General features: G+C 46.1%; 2 protein-coding genes and 1 long non-coding RNA gene across 6 annotated transcripts in view; 1 reads left to right on the forward strand and 2 right to left on the reverse strand.

The window, feature by feature from the left end:
* Nucleotides 1-3528, reverse strand: part of CFAP44 (cilia and flagella associated protein 44) — an 80968-nt gene extending 77440 nt beyond the window's left edge. For 2 of the 4 annotated variants that reach the window (XM_083820454.1, XM_083820453.1), the window contains exons 1-2: nt 1414-3511; nt 183-304 (exon numbers count right to left, since the gene is read on the reverse strand). In XM_083820454.1, the coding sequence (XP_083676580.1) occupies nt 183-304; nt 1414-1576 (285 nt within the window). In that variant the 5' untranslated portion in view covers nt 1577-3511. Of the gene's footprint in view, nt 1-182; nt 305-1413 lie in introns of all 4 variants that reach the window. The other 2 variants (XM_083820452.1, XM_083820458.1) reach the window with 2 other exon arrangements.
* Nucleotides 263-17509, forward strand: LOC310892561. The gene is made up of 3 exons (XR_014578212.1): nt 263-1188; nt 16097-16330; nt 17281-17509. It is a non-coding gene; the product is annotated as an uncharacterized lncRNA (long non-coding RNA).
* GPR15 (G protein-coupled receptor 15) lies at nt 6226-14904 on the reverse strand. Its single transcript, XM_083820473.1, has one exon. It carries the CDS (start codon nt 13956-13958, stop codon nt 12849-12851), a length of 1110 nt encoding a protein of 369 aa, XP_083676599.1. The 5' UTR covers nt 13959-14904; the 3' UTR covers nt 6226-12848.
* Nucleotides 17510-18100: the final 591 nt, after the last annotated feature.

Below are 18100 nucleotides of genomic sequence, written 5' to 3' on the forward strand. Positions count from 1 at the left end.
CTTAATCTTAATCTGCCTGTAATTTCTTTATAAATAGAGATGGCAATCACTTCCCAAGTGATGCCTCTGAAAGTTCACTGAGTGCCCCGACATTCTTGGAGAGACTTTGTGAGGGAAGTGTTTACTTTGGTTGATATTCATGCTACAGAAACTTTCTTTGTGAGTAATCATCATTCACTTACCAGCTTTGGGAAAGCTTGTGGTATAACTGGTTCAACTGAATCCATTGAGATGAAATCTTCAGAGATGTCCGTTTGCTGTCGTTTCTGAGATGGGTGAATAACATCTCGTGTGTTCCTGATCTCTGCAAAAACACCCTTTCTTGGTAAATATCTACCGTGCTGAGTGCTTTACACTGTTTTCTGTTGCGCAGCCTGCTGATGGCACGGAACTGTTTGCTTTTTATGCATCCCAGCTCCCTTTACCTGCTAGACATGGAAAAATTACACCTTGCTGCTGACAAGCAAATGGCTTGCACCATGCACTGCTGTGCCTGGGAGGGCTGACAACCAGCACAAGTGCTTCAGGAGCAGAAAGCTGAAGCAGAACAAGTGGGAAGGGACCTGATGGGTGCTGCAGGCTGGGACATTCCTCAGGAGATCAGGACGGATGGCATCCCCATCCAGCATGGCTTGGCACACCTCCAGCGATGGGGGCATCCCCAGCTTCCAGCGCTCTGAGTGAAGAATTTCTTCCTCACACGCCTTCTTGAAAAAACAGGCGACGACAGCTGGAGGTGTGTGTGCGTGGGGGGGGGGTAAAGTCACACAAAGCAAGCCACGCAAAGCAAGTCACACAGAAAGCCACACACAGCAAGTCGCCCAAGTAAAATTTATGCCGGCCTCTCTCCCTCCGGGACCCTTTTGCCACCCCTCTCCCCTCAGGGCACCCCGGGGGCTCGGCGGGCACGGTGCTGGGGGGCCGCCAGCCCTTGCGTGCCAGGCGCCGGCCGGCGGGCGGCGGAGATCACTCAGCGCCGCTCTCTCTTTCGGCCGCAGCCCGCTCTCCCCCGCCGCCGCGGCCGGCCCTGACTCAGAGCGGCACCGCCGCCGAGCGCCCTTCGCACGCGAGGCCGCCGCCCCCGGCCCCAGCCCCGGCCCCGGCCCCAGCCCCGGCCCCGGCCCCGGCCCCGCCGCACTCGGGCCCCGCCGCGGAGCGGGGCGGCGGCGGAGCGGCCCCGGAGCTCAGGTAGGGCTGGGGCGGAGGGGGGGGCACCCCTCTGCTCCATGCTTACTTCGAGGGGGGTGCGGGCATGGGGAGAGCGGGGTCAGAGCACGAGGAGGAGGAGGAGGAAGGAGCGGTTCTGCCCCAATCCCCCCCCCCTGCTTTATGGCCAAGCTGGGTGGGGAGGACCCCTTGGGTTGTTTCCACGCCGAAGAAGTCGGGTTTTTCGGGTTGTGCTACGAGGCGTACCTGGTGCCGAGGCGGGGGCTGCTTTCGGTTGGGTGTGACGACCCTGTGGGGTGAGAGGGGAGCCCGGCCGTCCCATAGTGCTGAATCCCTCCATGCGTGCTTTGGTTTTTGGGGGGGACGTGGGGCGAGGCGACTCCGCAAAAAAAAACACTTTTAAAAGCATTTCCGTTTTCGCTGTTCCAGACCTAAACACAGGCGCAGCATCGGTGGCTGCAGGTGTGAGCTAACCGCCCTATAGCTGTAGGTTATTGAGTTGGCAGGGACCCACAAGGATGCCCTGAGGGTAGCAGAGAGAAAACCGGCTTCGTTAGCGCGCCATGAACGCTGCAGTGTCTGTGCGCAGGCCACAGCATCGGGTACCAGCCATGCCTCGCGGGAGGCCGTGTTTCTGGAAATGGCTTTGCAGAGAAGTTCCCTACAGCCCCGAGTGGCACTGACTGTGCCCGCAGAATAAATATGCACAGGTGTAGCTGTGGTGAGAGTCAGCAAAGAGCACAGGTCTGCCATTTCCACAGCCTCTTGCCTCCAGGTCCGCAGTAGCACCCCAGCTAGCCTGGTTCAGATACTGCTTTGGAGGCTGCTCAGGTCAGGGCCTGCAGAGGACACTAAAGAGAAAACATGCAACTCATGCTTTGTGAACTGCAAGATGGGTTTATTTTTATCCTGGCTACGATGCTCTCCTTTCCCTCCAAAGCTGCCCGTGTCCCTGTCCTACACACAGGGTGCGGACGGGAGCGCCCTGCCCGAGGAGCATCGCTTCAGGGTCCACAAAATGGCGTGCGTGGTGCCGCGAAGGCGGCGTGATCTGCAGGACCCGGCTGTTTTCTGTTGTGGTCAGTAAAACACTGGGCTCTTGTTTTGCGAAGAAAACAAAAAAAGAAAAAATAAAAGGTCTAGTCTTGTTAATAGTTAGAGGTCACACTCAGATTCTTAGTTTAATGCTGTCTTTTTTGGGGGAGGAGGTGAGGTTAAGCTGCCTTTGTTGCTATTAGCTAATTCAGCATATTTAGGTTTCCCGTGCTTCTAGTTTCTGAGCTGCTTTGCTCTGTGCAAAAGTGGGAAGGCTCTTGTGTTTCTCCTGTTTGGGTGACAAAAATTGCTGGAATTATATACGTGTACTGCTGTTTTAGCTATTTAAGCAACTCATTGACTCTTTTAGCAGGTAAAAGCTTTCAGTGGTTTAAGATTTAAAAGAAGCTTGTAGTTTTCTAATAAAGTTGACTTGAAATTAGTTACATTTCATATATAGTAACTCTGGTAGATACTGCTGGTGGAAGAGAATGCTACTTTTATTTTTAGTTACCCGTTCTCCCAAATAATAGTTTAATACCTCGGAAAAACAAAGATCTATTGTGTAAAATCAATGCTCACATGACATTTAATACTATAATATTTATTGAGAATCAGTTCTTCATCCAGAGTAGTCCTGAAATGATTCCAGTCATTTCTCTAAAAAATGTGTCACATGAAGGTACATTTTTTTGTCTTGAGCCTAGTGATGGGGCTGGTCTGCATCTGCTCAGAAGAGGCTAGCACTGCAAATAGGGCAGAAAATATCAACTTTCAGCTTCCGTGTCTGTAAAAGCAACCTTTGTCCATGTAAACTCTGTCCTCCTCCTCAGCGACTTCTTACTAGCGGTTTGGTTTAAATTTTTTTCCACTTGAATGGTGAGCTCCTTTTGCTTCATCATGCGTTATTGCAGAGGGTGCACTGGCTGACAGACGGAGGGAGGAAAAAAAACCTGTCTGCATCGTGTCGCCTCAGCGGGTGTCTGTAGCTTTTGCCAGCCCACATGCAGTGCTGGAAATAGGGTGGAGGCAATTGCCTTCGCTCAACCTGGAGAAAAATGCGTGTGGCAAAAGGCAAGATAGAAGAGTACCAGGCACTGCTGCAAGTTTTTTGGGTGGCTCACTGGCTACCAGCCCCCATGGAGGGTTGGCAGGCAGTACAGGCACTGCTAACTCATGCCATGGCCAGACACGGCGTCAAAATCCTGAGTGTGAAGGGTTTGGGTTTGAAGGGACCTTATAGACCATCTCAATTCCAACCCCCCTGCCACGGGTAGGGACCCCTCCCACCAGCCCAGGCTGCCCAAAGCCCCATCCAGCCCGGCCTTGAGCACCCCCAGAGATGGGGCATCCACAGCTTCTCTGGGCAGCCTGTGCCAGGGCCTCACCACCATCATAGGAAAGAATTTCTTCCTAATGTCTAGTCTAAACCTGCCCTTCTTTATTTTAAAACTACCCTTTTTTGGTTTAAAAATACTTCCCTGCTCCGCAAGCACTTGCTGCCGCAGGGTGCGGATGTTTGTGGTGTTACTGCCATGACCGAGCGAGTGACAGAGCTGGCTGGCACAACCCAGTGAGCTGGCACTTTGCTGGTGCTGATGGCTGGTTACGGCCTCACAGCCCATCAGCTTTCTTTTTAATCAGAAGTTTCTTTCCATTCTTGTTTGCAAAGAAAGCACGTGTGGTTCGAGGATAAACCAGCAAGTTCAAGAGCAATGAAAAAGACCTTCTAAACAGATCTGCATGGGATTTCATGATTTTCAAAGCATTGATTGAATTCTGAGGAGAAGTGAATTGCTACCATTACGTTTTTTGTCAGATATGTGTCAAGAATAGTTGACGTGTATTTGCTGGTGATCTAGACAATTGCCTGAGGTCTCCTCCAGCTGTGCTGCACTGGTAATGACACTGGTGTTACAACATGAGTCAGAAAACACGGTTGCTTTCTTAAAATAAAAGGAAGGCTGCGTGTCTTTGTCCAGCCGTCGACAGCTCTTGGCAGACACCAACACTACAGCTTCTCACTGTGGCACCACGTGTGTCTCGCACACCAAATAAACCCTACCCACCGTGGGGCAGGAGGCCCTGCTTTATTTTCTGGCCTCGTAAAAATGCAGGCACTGCCATGCAAAGGCCGGATTCAGCACGAGGCAAATAGCTGCTTTGCTGTTCTAGTTTAATTATAAGACTGAAAACGTATACTTTGGTCCTCGTTCACTCTGTGCAGTGTTTTGGAAATCCTGTTTTTATTGTAATCTTCCTTTTTCACTTCCTCTGGACCTTTTCACAAAACTTGATTTAGGGCAGATGCTATCCTATCAGGTCTTACGGCAAATACAGATCTCATTTACTTATTTATTTATTTATTTATTTGAGATGCTTAGCCTCGCTCTCCAGCTCTGGCTTTCAAGTCTGGCCGAAGTAAGCATTGTCCAGGGACGTGGTCCAGGGAAGGCATCCGGAGAAGGGAGACTGAGCCTTCCAACACATGAAGCAAACGCACGGACCACTGGTGTTTGGCTGGGTAACGCACAGGCTTACAGCTGTGGGTGAGGACACGGGTTTAGGACACCTGAGCTGCTCTCAGCTGGCTGGTTTGCAGGATTGGTGTGGCTGAAGAAACGCCAGCATGCACTTTACGGTCAACTTGCAGCCCAAGCAGATAGCCCCAGCGCCCCAGGCCTTGTTCATCCATCACTGATACTCCCATCACCAGCACCTGCTGAATGGCAATTTGGGAAAGTTGTGTCTGATGGCCTCAGGGAGCTGAGCCCACCAGCACAGCCCAGAGCATCTATTCAGATGGCTCTTGTCTTTGTGGGGGGCTGTGTAATTATAGGAGTTTCATGGGACCTCAGACTGTTTGGAGATGAATCACTAGCATGAACTCTGAAAGAGGGCACACTGATCCCACTGAGTTCACTGCTGGCTACGCAGTCTGTGGGTTAGGCTTTCGGTCTTATCATGCAGCCAAACCCCAACTCTCTTGAAGTTAGCCCTATAAAACTCTGGCTGATTCCAGTGAAAACAGGAGTTTCCCCATCGACTTTAATTGCTATTTATTTGGGTGACAGTGGGGGGTAGGGACCTATAAGCGTCACTAGTCCAGATGCCCAAGTCCTCAAAAAATTTGAGTAGTGGGAGGGTTGCATCACCTTTCAGCAAGGATTTCGGATGTTTCTAATAGCCTTGGGATGGTTGCAGCCTCTGCAGGAGCTGTGCAGGTGGGAGCATGCTACACTGCCGTCGCTTCATCCGCTCCAAACTTTAGTCCTAGGCTCTGTGGGGTTATCAGGGTTATTCCAGAATTATCCTCCGCTTCCTCCAGCTAGATCTCTTCTTTTTTTTTTTTTTTTTTTTGTGCAGCAGCCCTGCTCTGAAATGTCTTTTCTTCTCAAGTGCCAGCTTAGTTTCTCATGGGCACCTTGTTTTAGCACACTTCGTATCTGCTGCATGCTCTGCTCTACTCCTGCGAAGAAGCAGGTGCTCGCCAGGTCTCTCCGTGCCTTTATTCTCTTGATTTTTCTCTCAGCTGCCTCCTCTCTCCTGGCGAGGTGTGCACATGGGTTTTTTAATTACCTGACTATTCCTAAGTGCCCTGAGGTGCCACGTTCTTTGATGGGAAATCAAAATAGCTGGGTGCCATTTCACCTCACCTCCAGCCGAGCTGCTGGGAGGTCTTGGGCATGCAATTGCACTTCTCAGTGCAGTCATCTGCCTTCTCTTTGCTTCCTAACACCCCTCCATCTGTAGTCTGTAGTGTCCTGGCCGGCAGTGAGGAGGGCAGAGGTTTATGTGCATGTATTTCTTGAGAGCTGTGGAGCTCCCACCCTTACCTGCAACATTTCCTTCAGTGGCATGATTGCACCCGTGGCGGGTAACTCCCACAGGTTCAAAGCTGCACAAAAAAGCGTGCATCTCTTCTTTTCTTCTTCTTTTTTTTTTTTTTTTATGGTTTTAATGTTTTGCTGCGTGTGAAGCGTGGGTAGGTATTTCTGTGGTTCCCAGAGGAGGGAGGGTGAGGAGGGGGTGACGGGGGAAATGCGCAGGGAGGACTGGGGCTGTGTGGTCATGCAGGTGTTTAGGCAGCACGCAGGGGGAAGTCGAGCGAGTGGTCCAGTCAGGTGCCTGCTACTGCATATGGCAAGCATATTGATTTATACGTGGTGTTCCTGGGTGGAAAACCTGTTCTTTGCATTTTAGGTCTGTCCTTCTGATCATTTTGCCTACCGGTTTTGAAGCTAGACTGAAAATTTGGATGGATTTTAAAACCGCTGTCCAAGTTTCGTTCTCAGAGCAGAGTGCCACGCAGTTTCATGCTCTGGTTTTCTTTGCCTGAAACTGAGGGTAAAACAAAGGGCATCCTTCAGGTGGCAGCTGTCATTTTGTATTATTAGTAACTAGTTTTATCCACATACAGAGAAAGATCATCAAATTCTGGGACAGAGGCGGGTTATTTTCAGACTTGACTAGTGACTTTTGGACGCGTTCAGTTATTTTGTGTGATTATCTAATTGATTTATTTTTGAAGAGCCAGCTGTTTAGAAAGTGAGTACTCAGCCCTTTCTGGAAATCAGTGCTTTGCAAAGGGTCTGAAGCTAGGCATCCACAAACGAAAGCCTCAGAAGTCACCAGTCACCTTGTGGGAAGCGTTTTCTTTGAGCACAGATTCCTGCCTTACCTCCCCCGTGCCCTACTCCAGTACCCAGAGCAGCAAAATGCAGTCCAAATTTCCAGAGAACCACTGGTCTCTCCTCTTCTGTTGTAGGGATGCCTGTGGTAAAACCCCAAGTACTTTAGAAAACGTGAAAAGTAAACAGTAGAGGAAGTAAGTTCACTGACTGGACTTAGTGGGAGCTTCTGACTAAGAATACGAATCTCTTACTAAGAAGGAAACTGTTTTGAAGTTTGAAAAGATGTATTTTGGTTACAATGCATTATTTAGATGATTGATACCGATAATCTTGCGTGCTCTCAAACACAACACGTGACCCCTATTTCTAAAGCTGCATTTTATCTGTTACAAAAACACAGGAGCGGTGAATTGGGAAAATAAAACCTGCAATTCAATTCATATTTAAAAATAAATAACAACCCTACCAGCCTGGCCTTTGCTAGGGCTTTTCTCCTGAGTGATGAATCCTCTTCACTTTCTCATCCCCCGTATTTCATGTTCTTTTACTTTATTATGAACTCCCATCTTAGATGCCGAGGTGTTTGGGGCCAGATTCTCTCTGGACTATACTGAGCATCGTGTGGGTGCTCAGTTCCTTTAGCGGGCTCTCCAAAACCTCCTGTCACGTGCAGTGGGACTCCAGCAGGGCGCTGAAGACCCACATCTGGAAACTAAGCAGGTGCTTGGGTTGTTACTGAAACCTCGAGTGCACTAACTGCAGGTTTTGTGGTACAGTATTAAAATGTTACATGAAGTAACGTGGGCTGCTTCTGGTTTTCTAGGGCTACCTGTGTGTCTGACATTAGGTAGCGCAGTAATTACTTTTGAGTCCATTTTAATGCATTGTCAGTGCGTATTTCCACTGGGTAGGAATTTAGGTAGCTCTTCCCTTGTTCCTGTTCATCATCCAATCTCAATTTCTCTGACTGCATGCAGAACGCTGGCATATTTGGTAACCAGTCTGTGTGGAGCTATTTCCCACTGTAGGATTGTCTTTAAGCCATTTCTGGTAACTTCTTCCTGTTCTTCCTTTGCCAGGCTTTTACCTAAAATATGCTCCTTAACTGGGTGAAGCTTTTTAAATATGAGAAGAACCAAAATCATTTTTCAGTTAGAAATTTTGGAGCACGTAATGATTTGAGTTCACTGCTTGCAGATCTGCTCGTGAGTCTCTGTTGACTCATGAATATAAGTGATTATACGAGAACAGCAAATTTATATTCCAGCACTATATAACTGCTAAAAGTGCGCTTAAGTGTCCCCAGTTATGAGTTGGCATCTGCTTATAATATATGCTTTACTAGCACCTGTAAAAAAAAACTTATTTTCTCTTATTTATCTATTTGTCTGTTTCTCTTATTTGTCTTATTTCTCTGTTTTCTGTTACTGTTCCTGTGCAGCGATCAACAAATTTTACTGGATGTAGCATGGCAGCGTCTTTGTGCAGCTGTCCACATTGGTGCATCTGGTGCTGAGATGAAGGCTGCCTAAATTCCTTACCCCATTAAGTGAGCATCGATTCTGGGTACAATTTTCCTTTGTGTTGAGATGAAACACTTTATTTCTGAAAAACGTTGATTCGTTGAAGCCAAAACGGATACCAAGAGATGCGTCTGACCGGGTCTGACTTACGTCAAGAAGCAGAGGCACTTGACCTTCAATTGTGTACATCTCAGGAAAGAGCACTAACCTCTAGATTGTTTTTTTTTTTATTTATAGTTGTTTTCATGAAAACCTCAGAGGTCTCGATTTCATTCCAAGGCAGTAGAAAAATATCTGAAATCATGAAAAGCTCTGTGGGATGGGCAGATACACGTTCCCACCCAGATCTGCGGACAGCTTTCTAGTTACTAATACTTTGCTGCATTTCCATGACAATGAAAGGAGAAGTTAGGTTAAAAGCAAACAAACAAACCCCACGTTTTATAGCTGGAATCATCTCTAATTTATTTTTTAAAAAGTCCAAATTACTTACAAAGATCTGTGGTAGGTGTCATGTCAGAATCGCACCTCTTCCATGTCACACAGCAAAGCACTTTGGAGTCATCAAGGTCTTTTAACAAAGATAAAATAGGCAGGCTGTTACGTTACTCAAACCTACCAGGTTAATTACTTGAAATCACAATAATTTTGGTATCATCCTAAGCTGTATTAGTGCTAACATACAAATAATGAATATTAACATGAAATAGTCAAAATTCCAGAAGTTTGTTCAACTTCTGTTGTCTTTCATGTGCAAGAACTGAACATAACATTTACCTTCTAAAATAGATCTGCAGTTTACAAAAATAAAATAAGCACCTTCATAGGGTACGGTCTTTTGGATGAAAGCCTAAAATAATCCAGAGAGTTTTGCCTTGTTGGATTAGTTGCCTCCTTTGTAGGTTTTTTCCCTCATGTGAAGCATCCGCTGCGGCATTACATATGATTCTCTTCAAGCCTTGAAATATTTAGCAAATTCATTGTTGGTTTTTTTTTTTTTTATTTTATTATTATTATTATTTTTTCCAGGGGCTAGTGTGAAAGGTTAGGCAGTGGAAGGAGATCCTGGTAGGTTTTCCAGGTCATTGTTCCAATTTGGTCTGGTATTCTGAAGCAAAACCAAATGAAACCAGCAGCACTAACTTAAAATAACTGAAATTCCTGTAGATTGGTTATATTCCAAAGAGATCGTTCTGCTTTGGATGGGATTGAGGCGGAGGGAAATAATAAGTGAGTCTGACTCACTAAGAAAACGCTCTTTAAAACAAGATGTGATTTTTTTCAGTGACAGGGATCACAGGTTATTTGGAATGTAAATCACCAATCTCTTTTTCTTTCTTCTTTTTTTCAATTAAAAAAGAAGCCACTTGCTATATACTGATAAAAGTAGACAGAGGGTAAAGGATTGGTGAGAGGAGACGACTGAGACAGTAGTTTTTGAAGGTCAGACAAGACTGAAACGTGAACTGCATTGTTCTGATTTTCAGACACAGGAAGGTCTGAAAACGCAGTTGTCGTTCTGCGTGCATCTGTAAGCCTGAAAAAGGGGGGTGGCAGTTAGGTGTGGGGAGTAAAGTTTCTCACGTGGAGGAAGAAAAACAAAATCTTTTAGAAGAGGTAGTGGGGGAGAAAAATACGCATGCAGTGAAGGGAGGGGAGCGCGAAAAGCTGGTGTGTGTCTCAGGTACTCCCTTGCAACCCAGGCACACATCCCAGCATCTCTCTGCGTGCCTTGGTGTCACCGGTGATGGCTGGAAGATGCTTTTGCCTGCACTGGCCCTAGCAGGGCTGGGGTCCGTGCCTTGGTTGATGGGCTTGCGCTGCCCTCAGGTGAGGTTTGCTTTCATGTCTCTGCCTTCATTAAGCAGCACCGCCGCAAGGCTCAAGAAAAAATGCAAATACCTGCATTTATTCATAACACCCAAACTAGTTATCCCCACTACGGATGTTTAGAGAATACAGAGGAAAGGCAAGGCGAGGGAAGAGCTGTAATGAATGCAGTTGTGCTGGAGTTACATCAGAGACGTACCTCCTCCATCATTCAGTTTGCACATTTTTTCCCTTGTGACCAGTGTTCAGGGCTTTGCCCATTTCTCTCTGGTTTTGACAAATTGTGTTGGCTCTTCTGGTATAGCTGTCTTCTCTTTGAAGCCTTGCAGCCCGTCTGCACGGGTGCCACCGTTCACCCTGCGAGTCCTTGTGTCCTCTTCCTAGGTTGGAGACCGTAACTGTTTTTATTAGACCACCCTCTTTAATTAAAATAAAAGTTATTTTCCACAGATTTATAAAACATCTCAGTGTTACTCCAGGAACAATCTCCTGTGCCTCATTACCTAGAAAACAACTCAGCTTCAATGAAATGGAAAGGTCTCTTCTCTAACAATCAAAGTGGTCTCAGGACTATGGATGCAGACCCTTTATTCATGAAGAAGCCATGCCTGAGCCGCTCGGGTCAGTGATGGCACTGGTCCATGGGCCAGCTCGTTCCTGCCCTGGCAAAGCTCATTCCCTTCCCTACAAGAAGGGAATGATCACAGAACCAGACTCGTATAGCTTAGCTTTAAACTCTGCCGCCCAGTGAAGTGGGAAGAGGTTTCCTGTATAGCATCGCATGGAAGTTGTCACCACCTTATTTTACTTCTTAAAAAGTAGAGCCAAAGATGTATACTTGCTGACTTCTTGGTTTCAGTTGGCAGAAGAGAAATTGCCTTACCTTACAGGGCTGTAAATATCATTACATATCTTTTAGTCATTGCAGTTCAAGATTTGTTTCCATATATGTTGTCTTATCACCTTGTGATAAGATGTCTTCTGCCTCTAAAGTCAACACGTTTGCGGGTTTTGTGAAAGCTAGTTCAAAAGCTTCAAAGGCTAAGTGTAAAAGAGAAGAAAGATAGGAATCTTGAAAAATCAGGAAATACAGAAGGAAAGTTTCGAACAGTCTTTTGACTCAGTCACGTTATACATCCTGGGTGCTTTAAGGTATTGATTTATTGGATTTATGACAAGCAGTAGTATGTTAATCTAAACATTTTACAAGAGAGACGACAGAATATGAGACATTGCAACACAGCCAAGGTATCAGTGCTGTTGGAAGTCTAATTCATATTTTAACCGTGCACTTTAAAACATTTGTTTTAAGAAAACATTTCTATCACTGGCATTTAGAAAAAGAACTCCAGTACCGGATTTCTGATGAGCTGCGTAACTCCGTATTTGTTCAGCTTGTTCTTCTATGAGGTATTACAGCTGTTAAAAAATGTGGACTTGACACCAGCTGGGCAAGTGCTATCTCCTCTGCAGTATATAAAATGCAAGACATCTGCATTTCCCAGAGACTGCTAAATAGGAATGGAACGGCTTCATAGAGCTTTTAGTATTATTATTATTATTATTAATGTATAGAATTTAACCCTATCAATGAACTAACAGAGTGCAGCTTTTGGATTCCTTTTCTGTGAGCATTCCTGTAGCCAGAGTTTCTCAGCGTTCTCTGTTTCACTCAAACGTTTGTGAAACTCTGGCTAATTTTGCTTTTCAGGCACATTTGCATTTGACTTTGCTTGTGTCTTGACATAAACTGGTTGCAGCTAAACAAAGCAGACCTGGACTTCGAAGGGTGCACAGCATCATACCGTTATACAGCAACCCAAGCAGTCAGAAATTGTGTCATATCCCCAAAACCATCTTAAAAGGTGTGAAGGTGTTGTTGTTTTGCTTTTTTTTTTTTTTTGTGGTTGGGTTGTTGTTGTTGTTGTTTTGTTTGTTTTTTTGCTTGTTTGTTTTTAAGAAAAAATGTTAAATGCGGAGTCTCATTGGCTTGTCTTCTGGTTTCTCTGCCTTCAAACCTTTTTTTTTCTGAAATCATAGGGGCTAGAAACTTATTTTAATTACTGCGATTAAAACTGAGATTTAATCCCATAATCAAGAAGCTGACGCTTTTAAGGAAAACGCACAAGGCTCAAGTTATGACAGCAGGTAACACAGCAATTCATTAAAACATTGCATTTCTAAACTCAGAAAACCTCCAGAAAAGGAGAATCGATCAGGTTGTTTCCAGGACGTTGCGATGTTTTCGTGTGTAGGCTAGGAACCGAAGAGAAGCAATACTTCTGTTTTTCTTGCTCTGAGCAGAATGAAAACCTACGCATTTCAGTTCAAAGCCTGCCTCGGGGTGGCTCCGACTGATCGGCCTCCCCCTTGCCTGTGTCGGTAGGGCTCCGTGGATCTCTCTCGGTGTGGTGTTTTCAGGCTTGCACGGCGCAGCGACACAGCAATCGCTGTGAACCATAGGTCAGTGGTTAAGGTTTCCTATTCCATTTACCTGTCTTTAAAGGGAAGTGCTGCTCCTCCAGCCTGACGTGCCGGCTGCATTACAGCTGCAGCTCTGCCCCTGTCGCTCGTTTCTTTTTTTCCCCTTTCCTTGCTTTAGTCTTTTCCTGCTGTCTCTGGAGAGAGAGGTCCCTTCCTCCGCGGTCCTGGCTCCCAGTCAGAGGGACACCGAGCGCTTCCTCTTCCTAGCAGCGTACTCCCCCGCGATGAAATTGGATAAGGAGTGGCTCAAGCGGGTGTCCAGAGTGTCAGAGACACTGCCGCTGCTGCTGACTTTCACCCACGGGCACAGGCACCTGAGCATGGCCCTGCGGATGTAGTTGTCAAAGCAGTAGTAAATGAAGGGGTTGGCACAGCTGTTGGCGAAGGCAAAGGGGCTGCTCACCTTCATGCCCACCTGGGCCACCACGTCAGGAAAACAGTCGGGCAGCTTCCGCAGTCCCAACAGGATGGCCATAAGCTTGAAAAGGTTGAAGGGGACCCAGGAGATGACAAAAGCAGCCACTACAATGAAGACGATCTTGATGGATTTTCTCAGTTTCTTATCGTGTTTCCCGGACCTCTGGTAATGCATGCAGAGCCTCCTGGTGATGGAGCAGTAAAAGGTCAGGATGCTCAACAGCGGGAAGAAGAAGGCCAGGATCAACATCATCAGCGACACGATCTGTTTGGATTCTGTCACGGCTTTGTCTGCGCAGTACGTCTTGCCGTAGCGCTCCTGCAGCTCCCTGGACAGAAGGGTCGGTATCCCCAGGCAGCAGGATAATAACCAGACGCAGATGCAGAGGCCGGTGGAATAGGATCTGGTTCTGACCCTTCTGGCGACAGCGGGGTACATGATGGCGAGGTACCGGTCCGCGCTCATGCAAGTGAGGAGGAGGATGCTGCAGTACATGTTGACGGAGATGATAAAAGAACTGGCTTTACAGAGGAAAGATCCTACCCTCCAGCTCCCGTCCGATACCTCCTTGTCCACCCACAACGGCAGCGTGATGAGGAAGATGAAGTCAGAAGCAGCGAGGTTGATGATGAAGATGTCGATCAGCCTCTGGACCCGGCGCTTGAACACCAAGGCCGCTATCAGGATGGAGTTGCCGATGATGCCCACCAGGAACACGACAGTGTACAGGATGGGGAGGAAAGTAGTCATGTGCTGCAGACGCTTGTACTGGCAGTTGTCCTCATAGAAGTAGTCATCGTAGTTCAAAGTGACCATAGTCACAGGCGAAAGCTGGCTGAGGTCCATTTCTGGCCAGGCCGTCCTCATCCTGGCGCTGAGGAAGGCTCCGAGTTCCCCCTACTCTTCCCCTCAAGGCCTGCTTTAAAAACATGTTAGCGATAAGGGGGGAGGAGAGGGGGAAGGAGGAGGAGAAAAGTGGTTTTGGGGGGGGGTAATTCTTACACTTTTAGCCAATCGTGTAGGAAATAGACAAGCAACGAGCGTCTTTGATTAGTCAAAACCCTGTCCTATGAATAAAGAGCTGCAGCTTTTTTTTTAAATCAGGTTTAGTTTTACTGATTTTATCTTCATTTTATGTTTGCCTGTAGAGGTGAACGAGGTTTGTGTATTGCTTTTGTTTTGGGGGGTGGAAGGTTGTTTTCAAGATTCTGAACTTAATTTTTTTTTTTTTTTTAGGACAGGATATTACTAGTTTGCAGAGATTAAGGGTTGTACCACCTCAGAAAAAGTCAGAGAGTGGTGAATTCAGGTGCCACATTCTCTATCTTTCGTCAAGTTTTTTTTTGCTTAAGTTGCCCTTTGGGGCAAGCTCAGCTTTCCTGCATCTTGGAGGCTTTTATACTTTCTTTGTTCGTTTATGATTGTTATTTTCTGTTGAGAGTAATTCTCTCATATGGATGTCCTTAGGCAAAAAACATTTAAAACCACGGTCTCCAATCCGCCCCGTAGATGTTTGGTGCTGGTTGCAGGCTCCTGACTGCTCTGCCAGTACCCCCTCAAGCCCCTCACCCAGCTTCACCAGAGTCTTTGAGACGTAGAGGCCAGGTCACCGGCATGTCACGTCTTCAGCTGCAGTCCGAACCCTGACTCAGTGTTCCCGTCCCCGCACCAGCTTCCTTGTAGGCCGCACTTCTCATCCCCAGAATGGTGGCGTGGTCTTTCTCCTCCTGACCACAAAGCCTCCATCCCTTTGAGCCATTCTCAGATACGCTGCTCACTTTTCCTAAAGAGCCATAATTTCCTCCATCATTTTTTCACAGTTTCGTGCACGGCTCCAGCTGTAGCTTAACCGTACAGTCAGCTCTTGTGGTGTTGCATAAATCAAGTGAAAATTCTCACTTTTTGAGGTACTGATTTTATTACGTCTCTGTCAGTGTGTACTAACTTGAAACAACTTCTACTATTGTTCTTCATCATCCTTCCTCTCTTCTGCAGATCAGTTCATCTTCTCCTTCCCCTCCCACCTGCATGTTCACAGACCCGGCGTGTCCTGGGGCTTCTCAAAGCTTTGAGCAAATCGTTCCTGGAAAGCTCTCCAGTCCCAGCCAGGTCAGGACCACATATGTCTGCCTCCACACGCAGAGAGCAACTCTGCATCTGACAGGCAATTAATCCCGTCCAGGGCACGCTGGATGCCCTCAGGCTCACTCTGCCAGTGCTGTGGTTACGTGCTCCGGTGTTGTGGGTACTTGGTAGACTTCCAGGTGCCTGGACAGGCAGACGGCTGCTATTAGACTGATGGATCAAGGGGTATTTAGATGGGCGCTCTCTGTTGCGGATATTCTGATGATTAATAAGGAGCTAGTTATATATGACAGCCTTCCGTTCCGTGGGGCACTAGTGGACTCCTCTCTCGCAGACATGAGCACGTGTGTTATTCTACTCTGCACTTAGATCCTAACACCTTACATGCAGTCAACAAGCTTTATAAATCACGCACAACCTTCTCTCTCTCCATCTCACATCACAAAATACTCCTTGAAATTCACTCCCTCCCTCTCTTCATCCCAAAGTACACAAAAAAAGCCAGTAACTTTTAAATAAGCGTAATAGAACCATGAGATAAGCATATACCCATGCACTCTTGTGCTTGTGGTTCCTCACCTTGTTGTCTCCGTGCAACTTAATAGCCTTACAGAGCAAAACAAAAAATTGGATAGTAAGCCTTTTCCACCAGGGATCAGTTCTGCTCTCTGGGGTGAGCTCTGTACTTTGTGAATGCTTCAGAGAGAGATGTGGATGTTGCTCTGAGTTTCCGTATTACAGATGTAATGCTTCCTCATCTGGACAGAGGATTTGCAAAAATACTATGATGTGTTGTCACAAATGACAAAGCTGTCTGTAGTTGTCTCAGTGAAGCAGCAGCAGGTGTGTTTGCAGGTGGTCTATAAGCCTTGTCTTTTTTTAATGTGGTATTGATTTGCTTAGGGCTTATCTTCACACAGGATCTGCATCTCCCAGAGCTTGTTTCCCTGAAGGAGAGCTCTCAAAAACACTCAGCACACAGAAATGCCCCTCACAACGCTGCTGTGCACGTACTCCAGAAAGCCCGGCACATGATATGCTGAGACCCCAGAGATGCCATGAGAGTTGTTGTCACCAGGAGGACAGCCTCCACCCCTCCTCACCACCCTCCTAGACGTCTACAGCACTTTTGTCCTCCTCCCACACCTCCTCAGGTAGGTGTCAGTCCTTTTCCTGGACAAAACACTCTGCTGAAGCAGCAGCCACTGGCTTGGCTGCAATGTGTTTCCTTCCATCCGGGGTACACATCCTCTCCAGCCCTTGCCACAGTGCTCTTGAGGCAATGTGAAACACGCGGCCACCAGGTGCTGAGTTGTTTTGAACCTGAGAGTGAACCTGAAGCTTTTGTGACCACACGCTTATGACAGATGCTGTTGTTGTGGCCGTGTGTGTGGTCAGAGCCACTTCAGCGCGTCTGCTTCTCTGATGTCCCTGCTTTTTTAAAACGCACTTGTGAAGTGTGTTGTGTCAATGTTTGTACCGTTCCTTAAACCTTCCTAATAGGAAATACTGCAGTCATTGAACTGGAGGCAGCTGCTCGGTGCAGCAGGTACAGCTCAAAACATCACACTCTTGTAGAGCCTCAGCAGCTTTTCTGACAGTAGCGAGGGAAAACATTTAACATTGTTCTCAGTCGGGTAAAGCTTGTTGACACGTGTTATGGTAGCCTTATAATGTTATGGCAAAATGAGTAAAAGATGTGCAGCAAAACTATCTGTACAGGAAGTATGTGGGATGTTGATTTAATTTGTTTCACCACCACCCCTTACATATTTCTACAATTGAAGCATTTCTGGCACCAAGGTGAGTGGTTTTTTTTCCCCTTTTTTTTTTTTTTTTACATTATCTGTTTTACTGCTAGGTTTAATGTTTTATTCTAACTTGTACGTGTGCTTTTATATAAGTACAGGCATTTAGATGAAATTAATATGCATCAGTAAATTATTAATGATGATAAATGCTGAGAAGGAACAGAGCTTCATTTGGCCATGAAAGAAAGTGTAGTAGTTTCTAAATGATTGTGCTTCAAAAACCTTCTGTAAGGAATAGAGATTTGCAGACCAAATAAAAAAATATTGGCTGAAACTGTCCTATTATGCTACAGCTGTGGTGAAGGCAAGCTCAGAGGAAACCATATGAATGCCAACTAACAGAAGTTTCATGCCAAAATGAAGAGGAGAGGGTGGAACTGATTGAAGTAAAATTGTGGGTGCCAAGACAGTGCACCAGGATGGGCTGAAGTAGTTTCCTATCTGGAGCAAATGGTCTTCAACGTGGGATGCAGGAAGAAAATATTTTTGGTGCAATTAGTAAATAAAAATATTGATGAAAAAGTGTTTATTTCTTTCCTCTTTTTCTCATCCTTTTTTAATTTCTATTTTTGTGTCTGTTTTATAATGTGCATAATATGTTAGTACAGTAGTAAGTGTAAATAATTTATAAATAAATATACATATAATGGAGGTGCATAGATCAAAAATGTTTTACTGATTGGAGTCCACGATCAAAAAAGTTTGGAGACCCTTGACCTGGAGGTTGAGTGGGTATCTTTAAAGTGAACCTGTGCTATTCATCATATTTGGAAGAAGCACATCTGGAAGGTCTTTCTGTGAAAAATGTAATTAGGGTAGGATTTGCTTAGCCTATAGTCTTCTGTGCCAAAGATACAAAAATACAGAAGGCAAAAATAAAACTGGGGAGACTAAAAAATTTGAGGGGAATCCATGGGATTTCTGCTGCACTGTCTGTGTGAAATGTTCATAGATTGTGCCTAAAACACAAAAACTAAAACCGCCATTTTTATTACAGAGTTTACCTGTCGGGAGAAGCGATATCTTGTAGAAAATTAGCTAGTAATATTGAAAGAAATAGGCAATCTTGCAAGCACCTTTTCCAGGTCTGAATCAGTAACTCAAGAAGTGAAT

Source organism: Anser anser (genome assembly GCF_964211835.1).
Source record: "Anser anser genome assembly, chromosome: 1".
Classification (NCBI taxonomy): domain Eukaryota; kingdom Metazoa; phylum Chordata; class Aves; order Anseriformes; family Anatidae; genus Anser; species Anser anser.

Excerpts from the sequence above, each read along its gene's own strand:
- GPR15 (XM_083820473.1), bottom strand. The coding sequence starts at position 13,958 with ATGAGGACGGCCTGGCCAGAAATGGACCTCAGCCAGCTTTCGCCTGTG.